Raw genomic sequence first — 24035 nt, 5'->3', positions numbered from 1 at the left:
CACTAATTTGGACTTCTCTACAAAGTTTCATAAAAATCTGTTTATTTGGATTTAGCAGCGGAACTCCCTTAAGTGAGACACGCTATCGTGAGCAGTTGTCGAATTATTTGCGATGTTACAACCGATCTCTCGTTACAATACCCAGTTTACCCTACATATGCCATTATTTATAATCTGCAAATTTTGTCACTATGCAGACAACATGCAGAAATATATTTATTTGGGGATATTCTCTTCTGTACATTGCAGAAAAGGAAAAATTATTTATGTTTACGAAGAAACTCACATGCCTATTCTTACTTGTCTTCATGCACTTTGTAACAGCTTTTGTATTTTTATCATAAATAAATATATCAAAGTAACACCATAAATGTGGACATAATTTATAAAACGGCATCAAAACATTTCGCCAATTATAACTCTTACAAAAAGGCAAAAACTGGTACCGCAAAATTCATTAAAAGAATTTGAAGTTATGAGGGAAAACTTTGCTCTTACTCTGACCATTTATAACACATTGGACCAAGTGTGTAAAAAATGAAGACTATTTCAATTAACAAAGTTTATATTATGTTTATAAAATAAAAGTTAAATTAAAAAATCAAAAACGATCATTTTATTTAGTAACAACTAATTATATTAATAAACGCATTACGATCATTTTCTGCAAGGACTTAATATGAGTTTTAATTATTGTATAAAATGCAATCAAAACTGTATTTTTTTAACTTGTCAACACATAATAAATAAAATTTTTGAAAATAAAAGTAAATGACCATTGTCATGTTACGACTAGCTAGCGGTAAATGTCTAGAATAGATATCGGTGCGAAAAATCAATTTTTTTCAATACCAATCAACAAAACTACTATAGAAATGGAAATGTAGAAATGTTTTTAGGGAGGGACAATTTGATTTTCAGAGCGAAACGACGTCCACGTTTGTACTGTACCACATGGGTTTGCGACTTCAGATTTGAAATTGTGGCTAAATAACAACTAAAATTGGTTGGGTTAGAGTTAGGAAAAAACAGGAAGAGGATGCAGAGAAAGGCGCCTCTCCCCTTCCACGCGTTTATTGGATATATTTTTATTAGTACAGACTGTAAGAGAATTTTTTTTATCTATAGATTATTGTCCTAGAGTTAATTTAGCATTTAGTAGGATCATTCATATTATACAGAGTGTGAGCAATGGTTGATTAATGCACAATATTCATATTAATGGTGCTACTTTTTTTTTGTGTGTATATATGTTCATACGTTCTCTACATCACATGGATTTGCAAACATACAATAAATTTGCAATAAATTTACAATTTTAAAAAAGCCGCTTTTTTCAAATCGCTGAAAAAAAACAGAAAAAACGGGTTTTTTTTAATTGGTTTTTTTTTTAATTACTGTTTGCTGTATATATGCGAACAGAAATGCCTAGCTATACTAATTACACTAATTCCGAGACGTTTCTGAGTGTATCTCTTTCTACATGTTTTCGTATTGGAAAAAAGACGCTCTGAACTAGCGCAGTTAGCCAGACGTTATTGTTTGCGACGTTGTACGTTGTGCAAAGAATAAAATAACATCTCAAATATATCAGTAAGTGATTTTTATATGTTGACTACAAATTAAAACTAATTTTAAAAACTTTTATATACATACATAAACTTTTACATTCTTCTTACACACACACACACACACACACACACACGCGCGCGCGCGTATTGTATTTATAATACTAGGTTTATAAAAACATTAATTCTTAGAACTGCAAATAAGGTTAAATTTTTTTAAAAAATTATAATTTATTTTATTAAAAAAATTTTATAATTTGTTTTAATTGGCTTAAAACATGTAAATGCTTTTATTTTTATTTCATAAAGTTTATATATAATACGCTTTTTGTTTAAATTATAAGTTACAGTTTAATTTAAAAATAAAATATATTTTAGTAATATAATAAATTACTTAAAAATATATTAATTCTGTTTTTATTTACTGTGAGTTGATGTTTTCCTTGTAATTAATACTAAAAAAAGTACTTTAAAAACAGAAAATAACAGACCAACTTTAAACTCTAGTTATTTAAAAATACAAAAGTAAATGTAAATTTTAAATTTCCGTGGAGAAAATAAAAAATCCGTGGAGAAAATAAAAAAACTGATTTTTTCCAAGCCTTTAAAACTATAAATAAATTTATTGAACATAATTCATTAAATTATTATTAAAAATTGGCAAAAACAAAAAAAAAACATAAATGCGATCGCAGTGATTGGGAAAAGTATTGCATGTTTGCAAATCCATGTGGTGCAGAGAACACGTGGGCGGGGGAGGGGCACCGCCTCTCTCCCTACATCCCGTCTTCCTTTTTTCCTAACTCGAACTCAACCAATTTTAGGCTGCATTCCGTTTCACGCATGATGCACATAATGCATTGTTCATCTTTGTTTAACGTCGGACAAACAACAAAGATGCATTATGCGCATGATTATGCATGAAACAGAACGCAGCTTTAGTCGCTATTTAGCCACAATTTCAAATCTAAAGTCGCAAACCCATGTGATGCAGTACAAACGTGGACATCGTTTGCTCTGTAACCGGAGAGGGAAAGAGATATGGGTGGACCTCGCTTCGCATGGAAAGTCAAAAACACAATAGTACAAAGAACGTATGGACATTTTGGTGGGGCTTTGTCTCTCCCTCTCCTCCTTCCAGTATTAGCTAATAAAATTAACTAATAAAACTCGAATTGTTTCAAATGAGTTATATAAAGTTTTGAACATTTAATGTCGTTTTTCTCAAAAACTATTATCTTTATGGTAAAAATTAATACGACATAAAATGTGTATTTTTATGAAATCTACAACTTTATTTAAAGTATTTTTCAAAATTCCCATTATAGGAAATAAATGGAAAAAACCTTTGTTTTTTATGGTTTTTTTGTGGTTTTTGCCATGAAAATCAAATTGCCTCTCCTTAAAAACATTTCTACATTCCATTTCTATAATATATAGTTTTGTTTATTGGTATTGAAAAAAATTGATTTTTCGCACCGGTACTTATTCTAGACATTTACCCTGCTAGCATACAACTAAATGATTAGCGCGTTGCTCATTTATGTAAAAAAAAACAAATGTAAAAATTAAATAAATATCTTATCCTATACAGTATCTTCTCTTAATTTACTCTAAATGAAGAGAGGGGGGGGGGCGTAATATCACTTTCTCTTCTATAAAATAAATTGGGCAATATATAATTTTTATATGTATATTATGAAATTTGTGACGCTGTACATATTAATTAAAAACTCTACTTACGTGATTACGTACTAACAAGATTAGATAAAAATCTGATTGAAGAGACCGTGCGTTATCGTGTTATTCTTTTCACACACGTTGTTATAAATTTTACTCATACAGATATTTTCAACATTAAGATATTAGCATTATCATATTAAAGCATACATTGTCATTTTACAATAAGCACTTTAATAAAGACCAGACGTTCCGGATTGTGCGGGACTGTTCTGGATTACTGTTTATTCAGCATTAAAAATTATCCAAGAAAGTGTCCCGAATTGAATCAATTAAATTTTTTTAACATCTTCACAGTGGCACAAATTGGTGTTTCCTTCATAAATAAAGTGAAATTTTTCCAATTTCTGCAAAAATTTTTGTATACAATATTTTAAATAATAAATGTTTCTTAAAATAAAATAAAAAATAAAATTATTTATTTAATATTTTTGGTTATATATAGATAATTATATTTATTTATAGAGACATGTATGTATATATATGCAATTAATGTACATAGTTATTTCTTGTATTTGATTTAAAATCTTTTTATGTTTAATTATAATTTTAATTTTGTTTTGTGTTTATTTTAAAAGAAGAGTATTTAATTTTATAATATTACATTTATAAGAAACATGTAATTTTTTAAATAACTTGTGTATTAATAAATGCATAAAAAGATGAACACAAAATCTTTTTGATGCTAAATCAAATAAAGTTTTTGTTTACTTTTACAGACACGTCCCATATTCCAATGTTAAACATCTAGTCACTTTACACTTTAAGCATTTGCTTTTCTTTAATTTGAACAACATATATAGACATTAAAAAAAAAAGTTGTCATAAATACAAACCCATCCGCGTTATTCGTAATAAAATAATACAATTGCAAAAATTACAAAATTACATATGCGAGTATTACAAACATTTGTTTCATCATCAGCTGTTTAAAAGATCTGCAAGAGATTACATGTCTTTTCAAGTACGTACTGTTAAGCGAGTTTCAAGTCTGTTCTCAGGTCATTTTTAAAGTGTAAGAATATACAGTTTCAACGTCTTGCAAAGTACTTAATCGTATACTCGTATAATTGATACCCACGCGACAATGAGGTAAGACTGTTTATTACCTACGAGATTATTGCATAATCATAATGGTAGAGCCAAAAGAGACCAACGCGCGCGTTAAGTCTGCTGCAATTAACATATAACATATGCGCCATACATACATTTTATCTAAATAATACTAAATATACATTTACATAAAATGTATAATATTACTGTGAAAAAAAAGGTTATACGTGTACATTCCAATGTATTTTTTCTCGCTCTATCTATTCTCTTCACTTTTCCATCAAATTTTCATTCATTATAATTGTCTCGCAAAAATAATGTTTATAATCATTGTTTAATCATATCATTCGATCTGATAAATAATGAAAATATAAACCAAAAGAATATCTCTGCTGTAGCGTAGATCTGAAAATAATTATGTTAAAATATCACAATAATAATTTCGGGTGCTCAAGCTGATTGCTAAAATGCAGAATTTTTGCACCAAAATCATCAAACTTGAGCTTGCTACATAATTATTTCGATGGTTTAATATAAAATTATTTTTTCATTTAACTAAATTTTTTAATACAACAGTAAAATTAAATCTTTTCGTGTATTCTATGTTAAAACAGTCAATTTTTATTAATTTTGAGATAAAAGTTGATACTTAATAAAACTTTGAAAAAAAAAGATTGGCTGTCAGTGCTACGTCATGAAAACCATCAAAATCATCATTTCTTGCCTCTTTCACAACACATTTTTGTAAAAATCATAAGTTGACAATTTGAAAAATAGATATTCAGCAGACAAAATTACATCGCAAATAAATATTCATACTCGCAGTATAAAAAAAGATAAAATTTTATTAATTGATATAATTAATGTGATTATTCTCGTGACGACGCACGTGCTGTTTGATTGATAGCGCATCAAGTATAATTGCATGCCGTGTTTGTGTTTTCGACACGTACGTTTGGATAAGAACATTATTAAAAGTGCGACGAACCGTAATTCGAATCTTGTGCAGGTTAAAGTATCGTAAAGGAAGATGCAGCTACATCAAGCGTGTAGAATTGTTCTAATATTGGCAATATTAGCAGTTACATGTGAATTCTCGTTGGGTAGTAAACAATGCAAGACGATCGTGATGGACATCCACATGAAGAGATGCAGACTCGGTGCTGAGAGAACCAAGAGAGGTCTGGAGAAATTTGATCTGCAAAAATACGATGAGAAGTACGGGACGAAAAGGCAGGAAGAGTCTGGTAAGCAAATAAGGTTTTAAGATCCTTAAGAAAATTATAGAGACCTTTCGCAATAATGTCATCACATATTGACAAAAATTAGCAAGAATTATGGAAAACTAATCCATAATGCAATAGATTTGTCAGGATAAAATTTTTAAATATTTATTAAAAATTAGATAAACCTAAATTTGAAGAGTATAAAGAATTTATAAACTTTTTTATTGTAAAAACTACTTAATTTCGTTCGTTACTTCTATGTCATTCTATGTTATTTAATGATTCCAATAAAAATATTTACACATACACAATAATTTTCAAATTTTCATATTAATATCATTAAATTTTCCAAACAAATTTTTTTGTTGCAACTAAATCATTTGTTTGCTTATACACAAGCAAGAGATTTAATTTACCTATTCAATCAAAATTTGTTTCTCTTGAAACCAAATAGGTTTTTAGTCCATAGAAATTGAGTTATCATGTTGCAAATAAGTAGTAATTGATTATTAAAATTATACTATTATCAAGAATTCACGATTAAGTAATTTAATGAGACATTTCCGATGAGATTACGATGTAAAATGCAGCGTGTCGCGACCTTCCGACGACCTGACATTTCGTAACATCGAGAGATAAAAATCTCGGTATAAGGACTTTTCTCCGAGGGGAGGCTCATGGCGCCAGCGCGGCGTCTCGATAGCGGCGAGCGATTCTGCAAACGTCTAATTTTAATAATACCATTTTTTTTTTTTTTTTAGATTATTCGAAGATGAAAGTCGAGTCTCATACTGTTCCGCAGAAGAGGCAACTGTCACCCATACAAGTCAGTAGTATTGCTCTGCCGATTGTCACAGGGGCTATTAATGGCGCCGCCAAAGCACGTTCTTACTCGATTTCTGGGACAGAATTTGATCTCAGCCCGGGCTTAATGAATCCTGCTCTCGTTTGGCCAGGATATTATCTCAGATCTCCTTATTCGTTCGGTGGGACCTTTTCACCCTTCAGCGCCCCGGTAAGCCAATCGCCACTGAGATCCGTTTTATTATTCGGGAAACAAAATGTGATCGGTCCATCAAGAGCAGCATTACAATCCGTCAGGCCGCTGTACCACTATGGACTAAAACGCTTCGCAATCGTGTGATTCACCCTTTGTAAATGAAAGTTATGATGTAATGGCAATAATAAACACAGCATACGACAATTAAAAAAAGGCTTTAACACATCGTTCTGCTCTATCTATGTGTTAACACGCGTGATTAACATGTATGTACGTAACTGTAACTGCGCTGTTTGCGAATACCTCCGATGATATAGTGTCCCGACTGACTCGCAATAAAACAAGATAAACTTGTATGAAGAGATTGAGCTCTAATCAGCTCAATCATTTCGACAATATCGCGTAACGTATCTAATATAATAAATATTGGTGCAGAAGTATATTAATAAATAATCAATTAAGTCAAAAAAGAAAAATGGCAGGTTTAATCAAACGGGACTAATGACAAATCTGTAAGCAACAGGAAAAAATCAGACTAGTATAATGTTTGGCAGGCCAACGACGATCTTGATCTCTATCTGAACAACGAAGAACTGGACGAATTGTACAATGATATCTACGAAAGGCTACCAAGAGCTCCGAAAGAAGAAGCTTGGAAGGTTTTTTTAGAAACAGCATCGAAGTGCTGTCAAAATGTCGACAAGTGTCTTAAGGAAACGATGTACGTACCTTGTCTAGGAAATAAGATGTTTTAACATGTTGACTGCAACGACAGTTACATATGATCGACGTTATTGAAATTTTAATAAGGAATGGTTCTCCAACCTTTACTTACATAACATAAGAAGTTGATCAAATTTTGAGAATAAGCTTATGATTAGCATATAGTAAGATTGTTACTTTTGACAACTTCAAATATTCAAAGCTTCGAGTTTGAAGTTAATTTTGAAGTTTCGAAGCTTTAAATCCTTCCAAAGTTTTGATTATTTGAAGTTGTCAAAACCAAAAATTATATCAACATTGAAAAACTAATAAGAAGAAAAGTTTAAAAAATTTAATTGCAAACACAAGAATATAAGAATTTAAAAAGCTATGCTTAAAAATAGTGAATTTTTTAAATCTTTTTTTAATTAAAAAAAAGAAAATAATATTATTCTTGTGTGAGAGTGTAAAATGCTTATAAATTATATTATTTTCTTTAAATGACGTGACATTAGTGAAAATGTGACAATGTCGCTTGTTAATACACTTAAATCATAAATATTTCTTTTTGAACTTCTATGTCACTATTTATTAATATTACAAAAAAATATTTTTAAGTAAATTTTTATTTTTATTTTGTTCATTATTTATTATTATAAAGATGTTAATCCCAAAAGTGTCCGTGTTAAAAAATATATTATTTTATTTAAAAAGTCATAGACTTTTCTTCACTTTTTTAAGTTGGAGTAAATTGTAGAAAAAATCTCATTTAATATAAAAATTAAAATGACAATAATTGGAATGTAATTAGCTAGATAAAATAAACATATAAAATGGAAAGTGCAGAATTCAATATATTATCTATAGAATGTAGTCTTATCTTAGTTACATTACATATTATTTTATCATTAAATATGCTTATTTAATAAAAATCCTACTGTGGTATTCATGATAAAATGTACTAAAATTGTTTGCCACGCAAACATATTAAGAATTAAAAATTGCACACAAAAAACCGATTTTGCTGCAGGAAAAATTTAGAAATACAGAGTTAGATACAAATATAATAATAATTTTTTTACGTTTGTTGCATCAAATTTATTTTCAAGTCTATTTCTTTAATTTTATTTAAACTTCAAATACTTCAGCAAAATCGTTCAGCAAATTCTTTCCATCCAATTACTTCAAGTTAATTGAAGTTTCTTGAAGAAGAGCACACACACATATATACATATATGTATATATACAAAGATAATAAATATAATATAAAATTTATTATCTTATTTCTTAGTCAAGTTTTTGTTTTTATACAAAATCGGGCGAAATAAATGAAACATCATTCAGTACGTATAAATGTTTATTAGTCGCTGTCATCAATGCAAATGTCAACTGAAAATTTTAGTTGGCGGTAAAAAGAGTGTATGTCATCTATTATGTATTGTGTGATAAAACTTTTGTGTGTGTGTGTATGTATGTGTTTACCTACCATCTCTAAATCCTCCAAATCTACATCCATTAATTAAAACTACAATTCCGCATTTAAATCTCGTCCGTTCAGCGGACTAGTAAAGTACGCGTTCGTCGATGTGTGGTGCAAAGATAACCCTAAGTTTAAACCATAAATTTACAACAGAATTTCTAATACTAATGAGATCATTTTGTTAATAAGAACTAAGATCACCGACAATTATCCGCATCGAGCTGCTTTCTACGTCTGAAAACGTTTACATTGAATCACATGAGTCTTTCGCTTTTTAGTTTTCTTCTTTTTTTACGAGATCACGCGATTCGATCGTTCAAATTTATCACAATTGCATTCAATGTTTAACTCCGCGGTCCTTCATGTGGTTCTTGTCAAAATTCACTACTTTAATAACATAATTCTTGATATTGAAGGAAAATTGGAACGATGATGGAACAGCAGCATTTGTTCTCGCCTCAATATTGCCGCCAAGCGATTAATCCTCCATCCTTCGTCGATCGCGAATTCTTCTATGTCCAAGATTGATGGACGATAAGTAAAATGGATGACACAGTTCATTACTGTATCGTTGTCGCTTCAATATCATTTATTAACACTAATGTGCGTGATGAAGCTGAATTTCTTATAAATAACATCTCTTCCACGTAATTTATTCCTTTTCGCGAATCGATTTATCTGCTCTGAACTCTCCTGGTTTCTTCTCTACGAGAGATCATTCGTGTGCAGACTTTATCGATTATTTATTATTAATGATACGGTCAATGGAGAGTGATGGATAGAAGATCGGCGTTGAACAAACGAATAACTTCACCGTAAGAATACCACTTCTCAAAAGGTTTCTTTAATTCCGATTACTGATACCGACAATCGACAATCAGTTGCATCGGTTTTTAGCAGCCTTGCATTACGATACGGAGGGAAACGATGTAGGTTCGTCAGTCGTCGACGACGTTACAAATTTGTTGTCTAGAGGTTTAACGTTGTTGCGCGAAACCTGTAACAATAAACAAGTCCTTGAATTACGATTGTTTAAAAGTCATTATATACACGGAGAGAATTTTTTTCTCAGAACTTACTCTTAAAATCGTGATAGAATCACGACAACATAAACAAGAATTTAATAACATTTAATCAAATTTAATAAAGAACAATCGGGTAAAATATTTACAATATTGATAAATTGATTCAACTCATGATGATTTCGTTACTATTAATTAATTCGTGGCCAATAGAACAAATGACGCACTTACGAAAAAAATAACTCATCATAACTTTCTACATATGAAAAATTAGTGTACTTTTAAATTTAATATTTTCAATAAAATGTAGTTATTTAAAAATTAATGAAAAACTGATCTTTTAATAAACCTTATAATTTGTTGAAAAGTGATTGACTTATTCCAAATTATAAACTTTAACTTTTTGTTTAATTGTAAAAAAATACCAAAAATTATTTTATTATAGTAAATACACAGAAAAAAAAATTATTAGATTGAAATAAATATTTTTTCAAACAGTACCAAGCAGAAGTTTTGTAAAAAAATAAGTAATATTTATTTTAAATAAGACATTTTATATAATTTAGAAAATGTATTATACATTTTCTATCAATCTAGAAAATGTATCCAAAAAAATATTTATTTCAATCTAATAAATTTTTTTTTCAGTGTACATATAACAGTTTGTATGTGTAAGCAAACTGTATGTAAACTACATTTTATATTCAGAATACTTCTACTGCATTGTAAACTAAATGATCATATGTACATGTTGCACGCGTGTTTCCCGGTGAAATAGTATATGAATCGATAATGACGATGATACGTGTCGCTTGTATACACTATTCGCGAGCACCGGAACTGGCATTTCTAGTCTGTAATGACAACAAACATGCAAATGACAATTGATAATTTGTCGCAAAGTAAACAAAACTATAGAACCATTTCAATTTTGCTATTTTGACTTCAGATTTTGGCGATGTAAAAAATCCTAAATAAGCAATTTACACCCTAATTTGAATAAATTTATTTTTGTTTTTGTTTGTCATATTGGATCGCGCGCGCGCGGTCATTTTTAATTCTGCTATTTTGATTTCAGATTTATAATCAGCAATCTTAAAAACTCTCAGAATTATCTCAATATAAAACTTATTCCTTCTGAAAAAGTCATAATCACGAAAGGACTAACAAAAAAACAAAAAAATAACAATATGATATAACAAAATATATGTATAACAAAGTAAGAAAATTGACTTTTTCTATTTTTTTCTTCTGCGGCATAAATACTATAGTTATCCTTACGTTTTCATAATAGTTTCTTATATATTTCATTTAGTTTTATCTGTATATCATTTTAATTAATACTTTCCCAACAAATTTAAATTTTTTGAAGATTAAAGTTAAACTCAGCAGTTCAAAAACTACAAAAAATCTTTCGTTTTTATTTATCACTCCGAACCAGAATCGGCTTATTTTATTGTCCTTTAATAAAATTTTATTAATTTTGGTTAAATTTTAGTAAAATTTTATAAAAAATTACTGTACTTTAAGTAAAATTTAGTTACAGTTTACTAAAAGTTTACTAAATATTGCTAAAAAGTATAATAAAGTTCTTCGATCGATAATTACTATGATTTGTAGAGTAAATTCTAAGAGAAAACTCTCTCTATGTAATGTGTGAGAATTATCTTGTTCATACAAGATAACACATGCAAAGGCAGTTGATGGCTGTCGGAGGCTGCACTGAGAGTTCATTGCGGTGACAAACAGCTGAACGTCATGCAAAATAAAAAGAGAAAGATTAAAAGAAACATATGCGTGATAGCACCTATCTACAATTATTTTTAGATGCAAAGTAAATTAATTTTATGACTGAAGTACAACAAACAGTAGTAAAAGCAGTGCACGGCGCCGTAAACAAGGACACAATCATATCAAGTGTGTTTACAACTTTGAAGAGACTGCGTTTCAGATATATGTACACGAATCTGGAATAACAGGAATTGGAACTAGATAAAGATGATTCCAATTGAAGTAAAACTTTCCTTCGAATCTTTCCCGCTAAAAATTTTTTATATAAGAACATTTATAATAAATATATATAATTACATATAAAATATGTCCATATAGGTTTATATTGATTTTTTCTGTTTTAAAATTTCTGTTTGATATTAAAAAATTACAGTCATATCAAACATACGATAACTAATTAAAAGGATAATTTCTCTCTCTCACACACACACACACACACACACACACACACACACACATATTTTCCTTGAATCATAAATATAAAAATTATACATAGATTTTTTTTTTTTTTTCATTTCTTCATACTTAACTTTTGTTACAGAAACAATGCGGAAATTATTACTTTAATTAGCTTTGTCTTTTTAGTATGATTATTATTTTTTTAACATCAAACAGAAATTTTAAAACGAAAAACTTAGTACAAATATATATGAAGATATTTTATACACATAATTATACATATATATTTATATATGTTTTTATATTAAAAATTTTTACCAGATTCCTTCAAGAGCCGTCTCGATTAAAAAATAAGTAACGAGATATAATTTTTAGACAAGCATTCCAAAATATTTCTTCTTACTTGCGGCAAATTCAAGTTTGGCAAACATTAAACAATTATTAAAAGCCTATTACGTTGTACTTTAAATCGTACTAAGAAAAATTTTTTTTGCAAGTATAATTTTGAATTGAAATAATTATGATTAGAATAATTATAAATTTATAGTTACTTTAATGCCAACCATAAGTAAATTATAATGCAACCATTTTTTTTATCAATTTAATATTATTACTATTATTAACATTATGGCAGAAATAACTATAAAAATAAAGTTCTTCCTCTATAATTATTTTAACACTTAATTATAGTTAAAAATACCAAATACTTTTCTCTCAATACATGTCAGATTCAACTAAGCAAGTTAGCACTATTTAAAAGGCATTAGGGCACAATAAGCTCACGGTGTGAAAACATTTACAAACAAAGGCATTCAATAAGCAAGCAACAACGACATGACGTTTCATGAAAGCACCTTGCCAGCTCGGCGACACTCCGGACGCCGACGCCGGCATCTGCAATGCCTGCCGCGGTGTCGCTTTTTTGCATCAGCCTTCCCCTTGCATTCACCATCAACATTGCGATCACTTTTCCCCCTCTGCCGTCCCCTTTTCAAATCATCGACCTTACGTTTTATCGCATCACCGGCGTAGTCCATCCCCGCCTGCGGATGCTGCTCCAGCAGATCTTTTGTCGTGGAATGAGGTAGATTCGCTAGATACGACTGGTCTCTGAAAACATAAAAAGAAGCGTGCGTTAATAAAACAAATCATAAGGCAGGCAAAGCTATTTTGGCGGTTAAATCCAATATTATATTAATTAAAGAGCGTCACGTTCGAATTTATCTCTCAATCCAATTCTGAGTTCTACATCGATTACACTCTTTTTATACGCTCGTGAAATTATTCCCGCGATCTACGAGATCTCCGCGCGGATCGACGACCCTACACCCGAGTTTAACGTACATGCCGATAATTAGCGAGACAAACACACTTCTCGCAGACGTTAAAAATACGACAGTAAATATGTCACATGTCTGATATGTGGGAGTGAGAGCGCAGGTTCGTACGATCAAAAAGAAAACTCCGTAAACACTTGTGTAAGAGGACCCGATTACGTTTTTAGGTGGATAATAAAAAGAAAACAAGCCGCACGAGCTCCCGATAAACCCACCGCGAAAACGCGAGAGGGGAAGAGAGGAGGAAAGAATGTTACGCACGATAGCGAATCATTCTAGTACTTCGGACTAATCCTCCTGAGAGGTCGTCAGTTCATACATAACCATGACCTTTAGGTAACAAAGATTATCACGAAAATGATAACGGCACGGCAGCCTCGCTTTCTCTCGCTCTCTCTCTCTTTCTCTCTCTCTGTTTCTCTCTTTGATTCCGGTTCGTACGTTCTCTCGAGAGTACACATACTTCCTCGAGAATGCACATTGATCCTACCTCCCTCTAAACGCTCATTGCGGATCATCCACTAATCAGCTGACAGCCAAACAAATGACTCAATATAAATAAATAATTACATAATAAGACATTACGCGTTACAGTACGTTCGGATATTTATCCACGCAATTGTTATGTATTCGTCTCTCGCGGCAAACCGAAATAAATTCATTTGTCGAGGACAGTCGTACAAGGGACATTTACAATACATTTTACAATTAAGATTTAATTGATTAAATAAGTAAGACTACGAATGACAGCCAAGACCTTTCTCTGGTTCTGTTAGCGCAAAATAAATCGGATTACGTTTCTCGACAAAATTAAATACTTATATAAACATAGCAGAGTATGTGTTTGTGAATTCCAAAGAAAATTGTTTCCAATTTGTTAGTGCGTCCAAAAGAATATTTTAAGAAATGTTATAAATCAACTCTCTCAGATTAAATTTAATAATTATCTGATACGTAATCACCAAAAGACTGACAAAAACACGATAAAATACAAAAATAACACAAAAAAATAGGACAACATGCATAGAGAGAAAGATTTTTTTAGCTTTAACAAACAGTTTTGTTTGATTATTCTAAAACATATTTTTTTTGTTAATAAATTTTCTACACAGTTTCTTTAGATTTAATACACTTTATTAAAAACGAAGAAATATATTTGGAATAGTTGATGAACAAAACCGTTGATTGAACCTAAAGAAAAGCTTTCTCTCTGTGTGGAAAATACACAGAATTAAAAATAATGATGTTAGTAACAAGAAAGGGGCGAAATTAGAAAGAGAGAGAGAAAGAAAGAGAAAGATAGAAAGGTGCGAGCAAATAACAAGAACATAAAAGAACTAACATCCACTCACATGACGTCGTCCCTCGAGCCGACCCGCTTCTCCTCGGGTAGGGGCTTGCAGTATGCCTCGAGCATTCCGAGGGTACACTGATGATAACAGCACTCGTCGACGAGTCCCGGGCCGGGATCTCCTCTCGGCTCATCCTCGTTACTATACGAGAACGGTTCGTTGTAGCCGCGTTCCCGGCACACGAGGTACAGGGCGTCGCTCAGTTTCCTGGAGCACAGTTTTTGCATCTTAATATGCGACTTCCTGTAGGTGTCTTGAGCGTCGGCAGCGTGGAGCGCGGACAGGGAGATCAGCGCGATCAGAAGCGCCGTCCCGGTCATCGTACGGCGACCTCGTATCATCATCATCTTCTTAATATTCTTCTTCCCGCGATAGATGACGATCGTCAATGAAAATCGTGAAAGAAGCGGCGGACGCTCCCGGGAGACTCGATACCACAATGATATCTCTCCGGCACCTCTTGATACCGCAAGAACAAATCTTCCGCATTCGCATTCGCCGACCGGATTGTCGTTTATTTAATTATAGTTTTATATAAGCTTGTTCGGATTTTGCCGGCTACGACGGTCGCGACTGCAGGAAAAAAACTTCCTTCGGCCTCGACGGTCTCGAAAAGTGACTTTATTACTGGCGAGAAGCGACACTTGGTCTCTTCTCCTCTATTTCTACGATTCTTTCGTGATCGCAAAATAATGCTGCGAGACCCGAAGCCTTGAAAAGAGCCTCCGTTAGTACCGAGTTCCTTGATATAACTGATACCGGGTCGCCTCACCACGCGTTCTTGTTCTACATTTCAGGGGGATCAGGGGGAGAGAGAGGTGTAACAAGGAGGGAGAAGTGGAAGGAGAAGAAGGAGGAAGAAGAGAAGGAGAAATAGAGAAGCTCGGTGGCAAATGGATCCCATCGGCGACACCAGTGCAGAAGAAGAAGAGGGATTGCCAGATCCGGACGCGTCCGAATTCGCTTTTTCGTGCTACTACGGACGAGACAAGGGTGGTGGGGGAGGGGGGGGGCTGGAGGGGAGAGGGGAGCGCTAGATCTCTCACCGAAAGCCGGAGAAACGAGTGAGGAGAGGCCGTCGGAAGGACGGCAGACAGACGGGACGGGATGAGAGAGCCGATTGCGACGATTCCGCTGTCTGTCACTTCGAGAATCGACGCGCGCGGTCTCGCACCACATGAGAAGTGCCACGGTATTCCCGAAGTATAGCATAATGTATTCTTTTGTCAGGCGGACTTGGTGCACCCTTTTTGTGCCGGTCGGCCTTAGCCCGGCCGGATCCAACCCGCCGTCTGGCTCGCGAAGGCAGACTTGTTCTCTATTTCCGCCGCTATTCATTTGCCGCGGACACACGGACACACCGTCGTGCGGTGTCATTCCCCGTCTGCTCGAACAATGCGATCTTTTTTATCGAGGATGTAGAACGATGTCTCTCCTCGGATACCCCCCGTAGCGAAGTTTCAGTCTCCTCGCGTCAGGACCTTGCTAGACGATATTATACCATTGTATCTCGCGGAACTAACTAATGCTCCGTGACTGCGCCCGATGTAGCGGCAAATTCGAGAAAGCGGAACAAAGTGAAGAGAGAGAGAAAAATTGCATATTAAAACGGCTATTTTTAATCCTCGTTGTAATTGATCGCCCCGTTTAAAATAGATAATTATGTATCCGCATATAGTGAGACCTATGAAAATATGCACATACAAATGTAAACATTTTTCTTATCTGTCTATATATAGCTGTTATTACTGTCAGTCACTTCTCATGGAAATGTGCAACGATCGCTCTTTTTGTCCGACGCAATGGATACAAATAAACAAAAGCACTATTTTGATCTGCCGCGAGTTGCGTTTCAGTCTCGAGTGACACGTAAATAGATCGCGTTTCGCGAATCGCAAGAACATACTATTAAATGTCGTTTAGCCCCCACTGTCAATCACATGCGTGGCACAAGATGCTCCAAACGAAAGTAGAATAACTACCAATTGGGCGTCAATGAAGACAACGCTCGTTCTACTATCTCTGAATGGTTTATCAAAGACCGACAGGGGAGCCGGCGATAATCGATGATCGGCTAGACTCGGAACAATCGGCAAAAACACGGAAGAATCTGTGATTCCGATCAAAGACAAAGTGTGGTCCGTTATCAGCGGCTTTAATTGATCTGTTTTGTCTCAGCCCGATATATCGCTTTTTTTTGCAGATAGAGAGGTCACTCGCTCTTTACGACCTGCTACCCTCGTTTCTTTCCATCGATCTTAGCAATTTCGATAAGTTCTCGACGAATATGAATATATTCCCTGCTCGATATTTTTCTTCTATTCGTAAGTCCTATTGTTAACAGCACTCTAACATCAACGAGTCTTAATCCATAACGCTATTTTAGCGGATAATTTAAACCGACCTCTGATCCTTAAAATGATGTCATACTCCTCACATAATTTTGAGACGATTTTTCCGTTTACAAAATTTTGTTCAAAGTTTAATTTTTAAATTATTAAAAGAAATAGTTGTTCTGCAAGGCACATTTTAAAAATAAGGTCGGGGACCAATTGAATCCTTACAAAAAAAAAACAACAAAATAAGAAAAAACTTATGTTACTGGTATAATACTTGTATATACTTTATTTTTCTACATGGTCAATTTTTTGTCTTGGTCGTGCACTTTTAATATCGAGAATAGTACATTATGTAACAAAGACGTAAAGTACGAGCTGTAAGCAAATGCGTTCATCCGCACTCGTGCACCAAAGGTCAACTTTACGCCCTTTTTACATAACGTACTATTTTCATACCTTTTCATAAAAATCCTTTACTTCATGATTATTTATTTAGCAATATAATTATTTACTCTTATAGCTATCACAACTAAAACACTAGAAATAATAATAGATTAATGACTGATAGTAAAAAAAATGTAAAACGCTGATATCTACTGTGTGACGTTTACTGCTTATACAACTAATGTTCAAAAGATTGAGCAATATTGATGATAATTTTTTAAGCCCTCTCCTTTAGTACACTCGCATCAAATTATTTTCAGATCTTCTTTCAAGAAATGACTTGATTTTTAATAATTTATGAAGAATAAGGGGTTAAAAATAGCAGTATTAAATTTATTAAATTTACAGAATACGGAATTTTATGTACCCGAGAAAAAATGGACATTAATATGATCAGATGTAAATATGCATACGTAGATATATGAAAAGATCTAATAATATATGATCATATTTAATCAAATCCGAAAATTGGCGCGATATGATCATATATAAACATAAAAATACATAATTAAATATAAAAAGATCTAATAATATATATATTTTATATAATATATGTATTATATATAATACCTATTATATATAATCATATAAAAAACATATATTATTAGATCTTTTCATATCTAATTATACATTTTTATGATTATATATGATCATATTGCGCCAAATTTCGGATTAGATTATATATGATTATATATTATTAGATCTTTTCGTATCTAATTATATATTTTTACATCTGATCATACTAATATCAATTTTTTCTCGGGTAGAGAGTATGAAAAAGCTTGTTCTCTGATAGAAAAAAAGTTGTGATTGCATAAAAAAATAAAGTAGGTAAATATGTACAAGTATTGTACTAATGATAAGAATTTTTTCTCTTATTTTATTTTTTTAGTTTTAATAATTTCGTACTTTTAAAATGTGCTACGTATTACAGGTCAGGTACGAAAGATTGGCAAGAGTAACACAACTCATCATTAAACGTGAGCTTTTACGTGAGGTACTTGCTGTCATAAACACACATATTAGCAGATGTTTTTTTTTTTTTAAATCATCTATATATTAACCCTGGGTAGACACCTATAGGTTTGTGGGGCCCGAAAGGTTTTTCGGAAACTGTCATTTTCGTTATTAAATTTTTATTTAACAATGTTACTAAACATTGTTATTAAACAATGAAGTTCTCGGTCTAACAGACTCATAGGTGTTTACGTAAGATGTTTACGTAAGGGTAAGACCCAAAATATAGGTGTCTAGAGTCAAGTCAGGAACACATTTTAATGGTGATTTTATTAGCACATACACACACAGATCTACTGTTATCTTAAAAATGATTTTGTAATTTTGTTCCCTTAATTTATTGAAAAAGATGAATACAAGTTCTAAGAATTTCTTTTAATAATAAACTTTAATCAGACTGATTTTACACTTGATCTAATTATTCGATGAAGAAAACAAAAACTTGTAACAAATTGTACAAAATATAAATATAGGGATTATAATATTACCTTTTTTCCCTAAAAAGAAATTATGTAATTCTATTTTAAAAAATAACGAATAACACACGATTTTCAAAAACTGTTTTTTTTTCTTATTAATTTTATCATTATTTGTCACCTTTTCCAAATCATACAACCTTGCCTAAAACGTTTTTCCGTATCTCCCATAATTTTCGAGAAATCTAAATAAATTATTTAAACTAAAACACTTATAGATTTAATAAGCATTTATTGAAAAATAAAACTGTTTAAGACGACATCATCAACATTTCTTTAAAAAATGATATCAGTACATTATCTCATATAAAAATTCAAAACAGCTCTTTATGATTGAGTCTCTAAAGTGACTGTGTATCGAAAATCAATTGATTGAATTATCCGACAAGAAGAAACCCTCACCTTGAATTTAATTACCGAGATATTGCAATATTACTGTGATAATACTGAAAAAACCTGTTACGTACTATGTAAAATACATTGCACACGTTTAGCAGACAGAGCAGATCAGTGAGTGTGCTCAGTAATTTTTTATTATGATTAATTCTTATTTCTATATCCAGCGGAAGAATTAATGGCAAAAACTAATCATATTAAATAATTGCTGAGAATCAAAATTATTATCTGTACACTTTGATTAAGTCTGTTTCTGTGACGAGTCAATAACTAGGCGCTCAATAATCGGGCGCGTCATTATCACTGAGTATGGAAACTTTTAGGTAAACAGCTTATCGTCAAAGATCTATTTATAATAATCTCAAATGTCTGACCAGGTAGTAAAGTCGCAGCCGGATAGTTTGTTTGTGTCATGCATGAACGGTTTCCAAGTAATCAAGATTATTATGATGAAGTTAAGATAGAACGTCAGCAATATTGATTAAAATTTGAAATTGTCAAGACTCAATTTGATATCATCTTGACTTTATCGTGATAATTGTGTGTTACTTGGATAACGTACGTAATTGATGCGACAGTCTTTCCCTCCTCCTTTGTCTCTCATTCTTCTTCTTCTTTTTCTTCTTCTTCTCTTATCTCTCTTTCTCTCTAATAGGACTCGTGTAAGACGTGAGCGATCGCGATCGCGGCGGCACAGTGGAAAAGAAGAATTTCGCCGGGATCGCACGTTCTCGCGTGACACGCGGATACAGGAGGATGTCGACGCATGCCAAGGACACCCGCGCCACGTGCTCCAAACTACTACGTGGCGATGCACTCGCTTAACCGGCCGAGTACACGCGCGCACGTGATTCCCAAGTGCCCGCCGTTGTAATAGCCGCACTTATGGGCCTCTATTGAGCCTAAATGAACCGCCTGCACATGGCGCAAGGAGAGGTGTGAATCGCACCACTTAGAAAACTCGTGGAAAACTAGTCTCAAGTGGCCACACGTGGACTGTCGTTAACCCGTCAGGTCATCCTGGTCTCGCGCGCGAGACAGCCTTAAGAAGAAGCCTTAAGACAAATCGATTTCACGCGCGAAAAAGTAGAATTTGCCACGTGGACAAGTAAAATTACGCATTTCCGAGAAGTGTGAATACATAACGGGGCAATAAATTAGATTGAAATTTAGCAACAATTTTTAATAAATTAATTAAATCAAACTAAATCTTTCTCTCTTTCTCTCTCTCTCTCTCTCTCTCTCTCTCTCTCTCTCTCTCTCTCTCTCTCTCTCTCTCTCTCTCTCTCTCTCTCTCTCTCTCTCTCTCTCTCTCTCTCTCTCTCTCTCTCTTTGTAAAGCAATTATATTAATCGGCTAACTCTCGACTCCCCCAAGAAGAAAAGTTGTTAACTTGACTAAATTCACTCGATTAAATTTCTTTAATTTAAGTATTTATATATTTAACTTATGACACTTTAACTAGAAAAATCAAATTGAAAAGTTTAATCTAATTATTATTACATTTTTTAATATTTAAATGCATATGCACATTTAAGTATTAAAGATACAGGCAATAATAATAAATTGGAATACTATAAATTTCCAAGTCTAATCTACTTCTTTTGATAAATGGACCATTCGCACGGTCGCAAACGTTTCCGCCGATTATTGGGTTGATTTATAAATAAGTTCTGCTAGATAATTACTGAATCACTTCTTCCAAGAAAAGCCAGTATTATTAACTCGTGGCATTATTTTATCTATTGCAAGTGGAGAATAATAATGGGCAATATCTAACAATATTATGCTTTGTCGTAACATTTTTTTATAAATTTAATTTATTAAATAAATAGAAATTTATTCATAAATCAATATGTTCTAAACTGATAAATGAGAAATTGCATGGAAAGTAATGTATGTATCATTCTCAATTCTCAATTATGCGCGACTCCGGCGATGATCCGCCACAAGCCAAAAATAGCCAGCCGCGATTACAGAAACCTGGCGTTCCTGGTAACGTCAAATTACAATTATCGTGTCACTCGCGAGCTTCGTGATCTCGTTCCCTATCGCAATCTCTGTCACGCCGTGTGCGACAAGGCGCACTGCGTTTTCCATTTTCCGATTTTAACTATCTCTTCGCAGATCCATTAATCCTACCGCTTATTATTGCGATATGCAATATTAGTTAACTGCGCAAAAGCGGAAATTGCCTTGCGGTAATCGCGCACAATTGCTGAGGCCGAGAAGCATGAATTGTACTTCGCACTTCGGAATGAATAAATACTACGTACAAATATTTTTTTAAAGCGAATTATCGGCGCGTGTGAATCGGGAGTCAGAAAGGGTAACGATACAGGCGATGAGGAAAAGAAACACGAATAATTGATTTATCCGTTGACAATAAAGAATAAAAAAATTTCAGTGTCATATTTCGTTGAGCTCTCAAATGTATTCGTACAGCAGTGAAAACGTATATAGTATTTTTTAAAATCAGATATAAATTTGTACAGCAACAAGTATACAAATTTTACCTGTGCCCATTTTAGAAATTAAGATCAACAAATTTCAGCCGGTTGTTTATCATTGCTGCAATTCCTCCGTAATTTGCGGTGTAAGCTTTTACAATTTTACAAAACGAGCGCAAGGAAAGACAAAAATGTTTACATTGCTGGAAAACGAGTGTATCCAGACGTGACACGTAAGCGCCAATTAATTGAGTGATTCCGAAGAAAAAATAATTAAATAATTAAAGGAGCACGACACCGAGGTCTTGAGCGGCTAATTGGCGCGCCTCGCCGCGATTATTATTATTATTATGTCGGAAGAGGGATGAAAATGCCAAGTTTCCCGGCCGGCGCCGCAACCGCAAGGAAAAACAATTCGATAAGTAACAATCGCAGTGGAAAATAAGCGTATTATGGAACGGGCATCAGCCGTCTATTATTAACGGCGAGATATCGTCACGAGCAACAATATGGCAATAATGTAGAATCGGAGCTTCTCCGCGTTTTTTCGCGCATTATCGACATCTCACGATGTGGCATCTCATCAATCCCGCTGATGTTTTCTCGCGAAAACGAGAAAACACCGGTGTGATACCACCGCGATAAATCACGTAATAATACCGGCTCTTTTATTTTTCTCGTCTGATAAAACTTAACAATGCGGAATATTCACAGTCGCCAGTGCAATGCGGAAAGGTAAACGGACGGTTTGACACCGTCGAGACCCGGAAAGAATTTTTTCTCAGACTTGGAAAATTTTCCCAGCAAACGTCAACTACAGTTATATAACTGTTATATATCTGTTAGTTATAATTTTCTACTTAATAATATAAGTGTTATAAATGATATAATTGTTATATAACAATTATATAAATTTAGTTGGTATTTGTTGGGTTACCGTAATTTTAGTAAAATTTGAAGTTAAAAAAGTTAAATAAATAAATCAATTATAATATAGAATAATTTGTTTTTAATTTTACAAAAATTATAATGAAATTCTTCGAGTCATGTTGTCCTACCATAATTTTGAGGATAAATTCTAAATGAAAATTCTCTCCGTGTAACGGCGAGTGTCCCGTTCCTGGCTCGTAACCTCGATTCTAGAAATCCCACCGATCACTCCGAAACGAGGACTCATCTGGAAAGGATCAGTTTTCGTCTAGCCGACTAACATTTCCGCGAATTAAGTCCCGCCCGGAAGAGAGGATCCGCGAAAAAATTCACGCGGCGCGTGAAAGCGAGAGCTTGAAAATAGCACGGGCTATTCGCCATCCTCGCGTAATGCACGTCCCTCTGCGGCTAATTGCGGATCAAAAGATGGGTGATGCGTGTAAAGGCGATCGTTAAGTTTCAACGCGACGGTTTTACGGCGAAATGTGCCTCCGTTGACGCGTACGTACGTGCGCGGGAAGCGACGACAGATGCACGCGATGAACAACACGAGGCGCGGCGTCGTCGTGCCGATGTCGGCAAAAAATCGCAAGCCGACGTTTGCCTTCAGATTTAGGCTTCGTCCCGATAATAGCGGCTAGACCGGCACGAGGAGCGCTATTCACAATCGGGGTTAAGTTCGAGCGCGAACCCCCACATATCGGCCACACGTCGATCATTCCCTATCGGGCTGTTTTCCTGCCGGGCGATTTTTTCCACCGCACGGTGCGGAGAAACTCGGCCGTGCAGCTGCGCCGAATCTAGATCTGATTTGCTATCACGTGCGCGAACATGATGGCCTGCACTTTGACATAGCTCGCCTGCCTTCGGTGGGTAGCGAATCGTTTGCGGGGGAGTATCGCGGCACTATTGATAATAGCAAGATTAATTGTCTCGAGGGCAAATGTCCAATTTTAGTAGAGTAAATGAAATTCATTGGGCTTGACACCAAAGATTTATCATTGCTTGTTTCTATTTTCCTCTTTCTCTTATTTAGTTTCGCCTTGGATGACTTGTTGAAATTTGGGCACACACACTCTTTCTCGTTCTCTTTCCCCTCTTTCTTATAAATATATGATAAATTGGCAACAAGTTGGGAAGCGCGTGATTCTCTAGTAAATAGCGTCTCTAATCATTCGGGGACATTGTGGAAAATATCATTTCTTATGTCTTATTGTCGCACAACGGTCACACATATAAGTTTTCGAGATAATTGGCCGATTAGATCGGCAAAGCCAATGTACTACATTCGAGCGCGGTCGAGATGCTGCTAC

At 33.6% G+C, this 24035-nt stretch overlaps 2 protein-coding genes across 3 annotated transcripts; one reads left to right on the top strand and one right to left on the bottom strand.

The window, feature by feature from the left end:
* The first annotated feature begins 5330 nt into the window (after nucleotides 1–5330).
* On the top strand, nucleotides 5331–8635 carry LOC105840252. The gene is made up of 3 exons (XM_012687136.3): nucleotides 5331–5608; nucleotides 6349–6602; nucleotides 7142–8635. Exons 1-3 carry the CDS (start codon nucleotides 5392–5394, stop codon nucleotides 7340–7342), a joined length of 672 nt encoding a protein of 223 aa, XP_012542590.1. The 5' UTR covers nucleotides 5331–5391; the 3' UTR covers nucleotides 7343–8635.
* On the bottom strand, nucleotides 8632–15511 carry LOC105840254 (bombyxin B-5). Of its 2 annotated transcripts, none has more exons than XM_012687137.3 (3): nucleotides 14671–15511; nucleotides 12836–13091; nucleotides 8632–9766 (listed from the first exon to the last, which is right to left on the bottom strand). In XM_012687137.3, the coding sequence occupies exons 1-3, from the start codon at nucleotides 15015–15017 to the stop codon at nucleotides 9677–9679; spliced, it is 693 nt and encodes a 230-aa protein (XP_012542591.1). In that variant the 5' UTR covers nucleotides 15018–15511; the 3' UTR covers nucleotides 8632–9676. The 2 variants fall into 2 exon arrangements, with proteins under 2 accessions (XP_012542591.1, XP_028046271.1); XM_028190470.2 differs by having other exon boundaries at nucleotides 12991–13091; nucleotides 14671–15445.
* Between the last annotated feature and the right edge of the window lie 8524 nt (nucleotides 15512–24035).

The sequence above is a fragment of the Monomorium pharaonis genome, chromosome 10, assembly GCF_013373865.1.
Source record: "Monomorium pharaonis isolate MP-MQ-018 chromosome 10, ASM1337386v2, whole genome shotgun sequence".
Classification (NCBI taxonomy): domain Eukaryota; kingdom Metazoa; phylum Arthropoda; class Insecta; order Hymenoptera; family Formicidae; genus Monomorium; species Monomorium pharaonis.
The sequence above is the reverse complement of the archived record's forward strand: the minus strand, read 5'-3'. Positions and strand labels throughout refer to the sequence as shown.

Bases quoted from the DNA above. Each gene is read 5' to 3' on its own strand.
- LOC105840252 (XM_012687136.3), top strand. From the start codon at position 5,392: ATGCAGCTACATCAAGCGTGTAGAATTGTTCTAATATTGGCAATATTA. The intron at 5,609-6,348 runs GTAAGCAAATAA...TTTTTTTTTTAG, and splicing joins GAAAAGGCAGGAAGAGTCTG to ATTATTCGAAGATGAAAGTC. The intron at 6,603-7,141 runs GTAAGCCAATCG...AATGTTTGGCAG, and splicing joins TTTCACCCTTCAGCGCCCCG to GCCAACGACGATCTTGATCT.
- LOC105840254 (XM_012687137.3), bottom strand. From the start codon at position 15,017: ATGATGATGATACGAGGTCGCCGTACGATGACCGGGACGGCGCTTCTG. The intron at 13,092-14,670 runs GTGAGTGGATGT...TTATGTTTTCAG, and splicing joins GGCTCGAGGGACGACGTCAT to AGACCAGTCGTATCTAGCGA. The intron at 9,767-12,835 runs GTGCTTTCATGA...TTATTGTTACAG, and splicing joins AGTGTCGCCGAGCTGGCAAG to GTTTCGCGCAACAACGTTAA.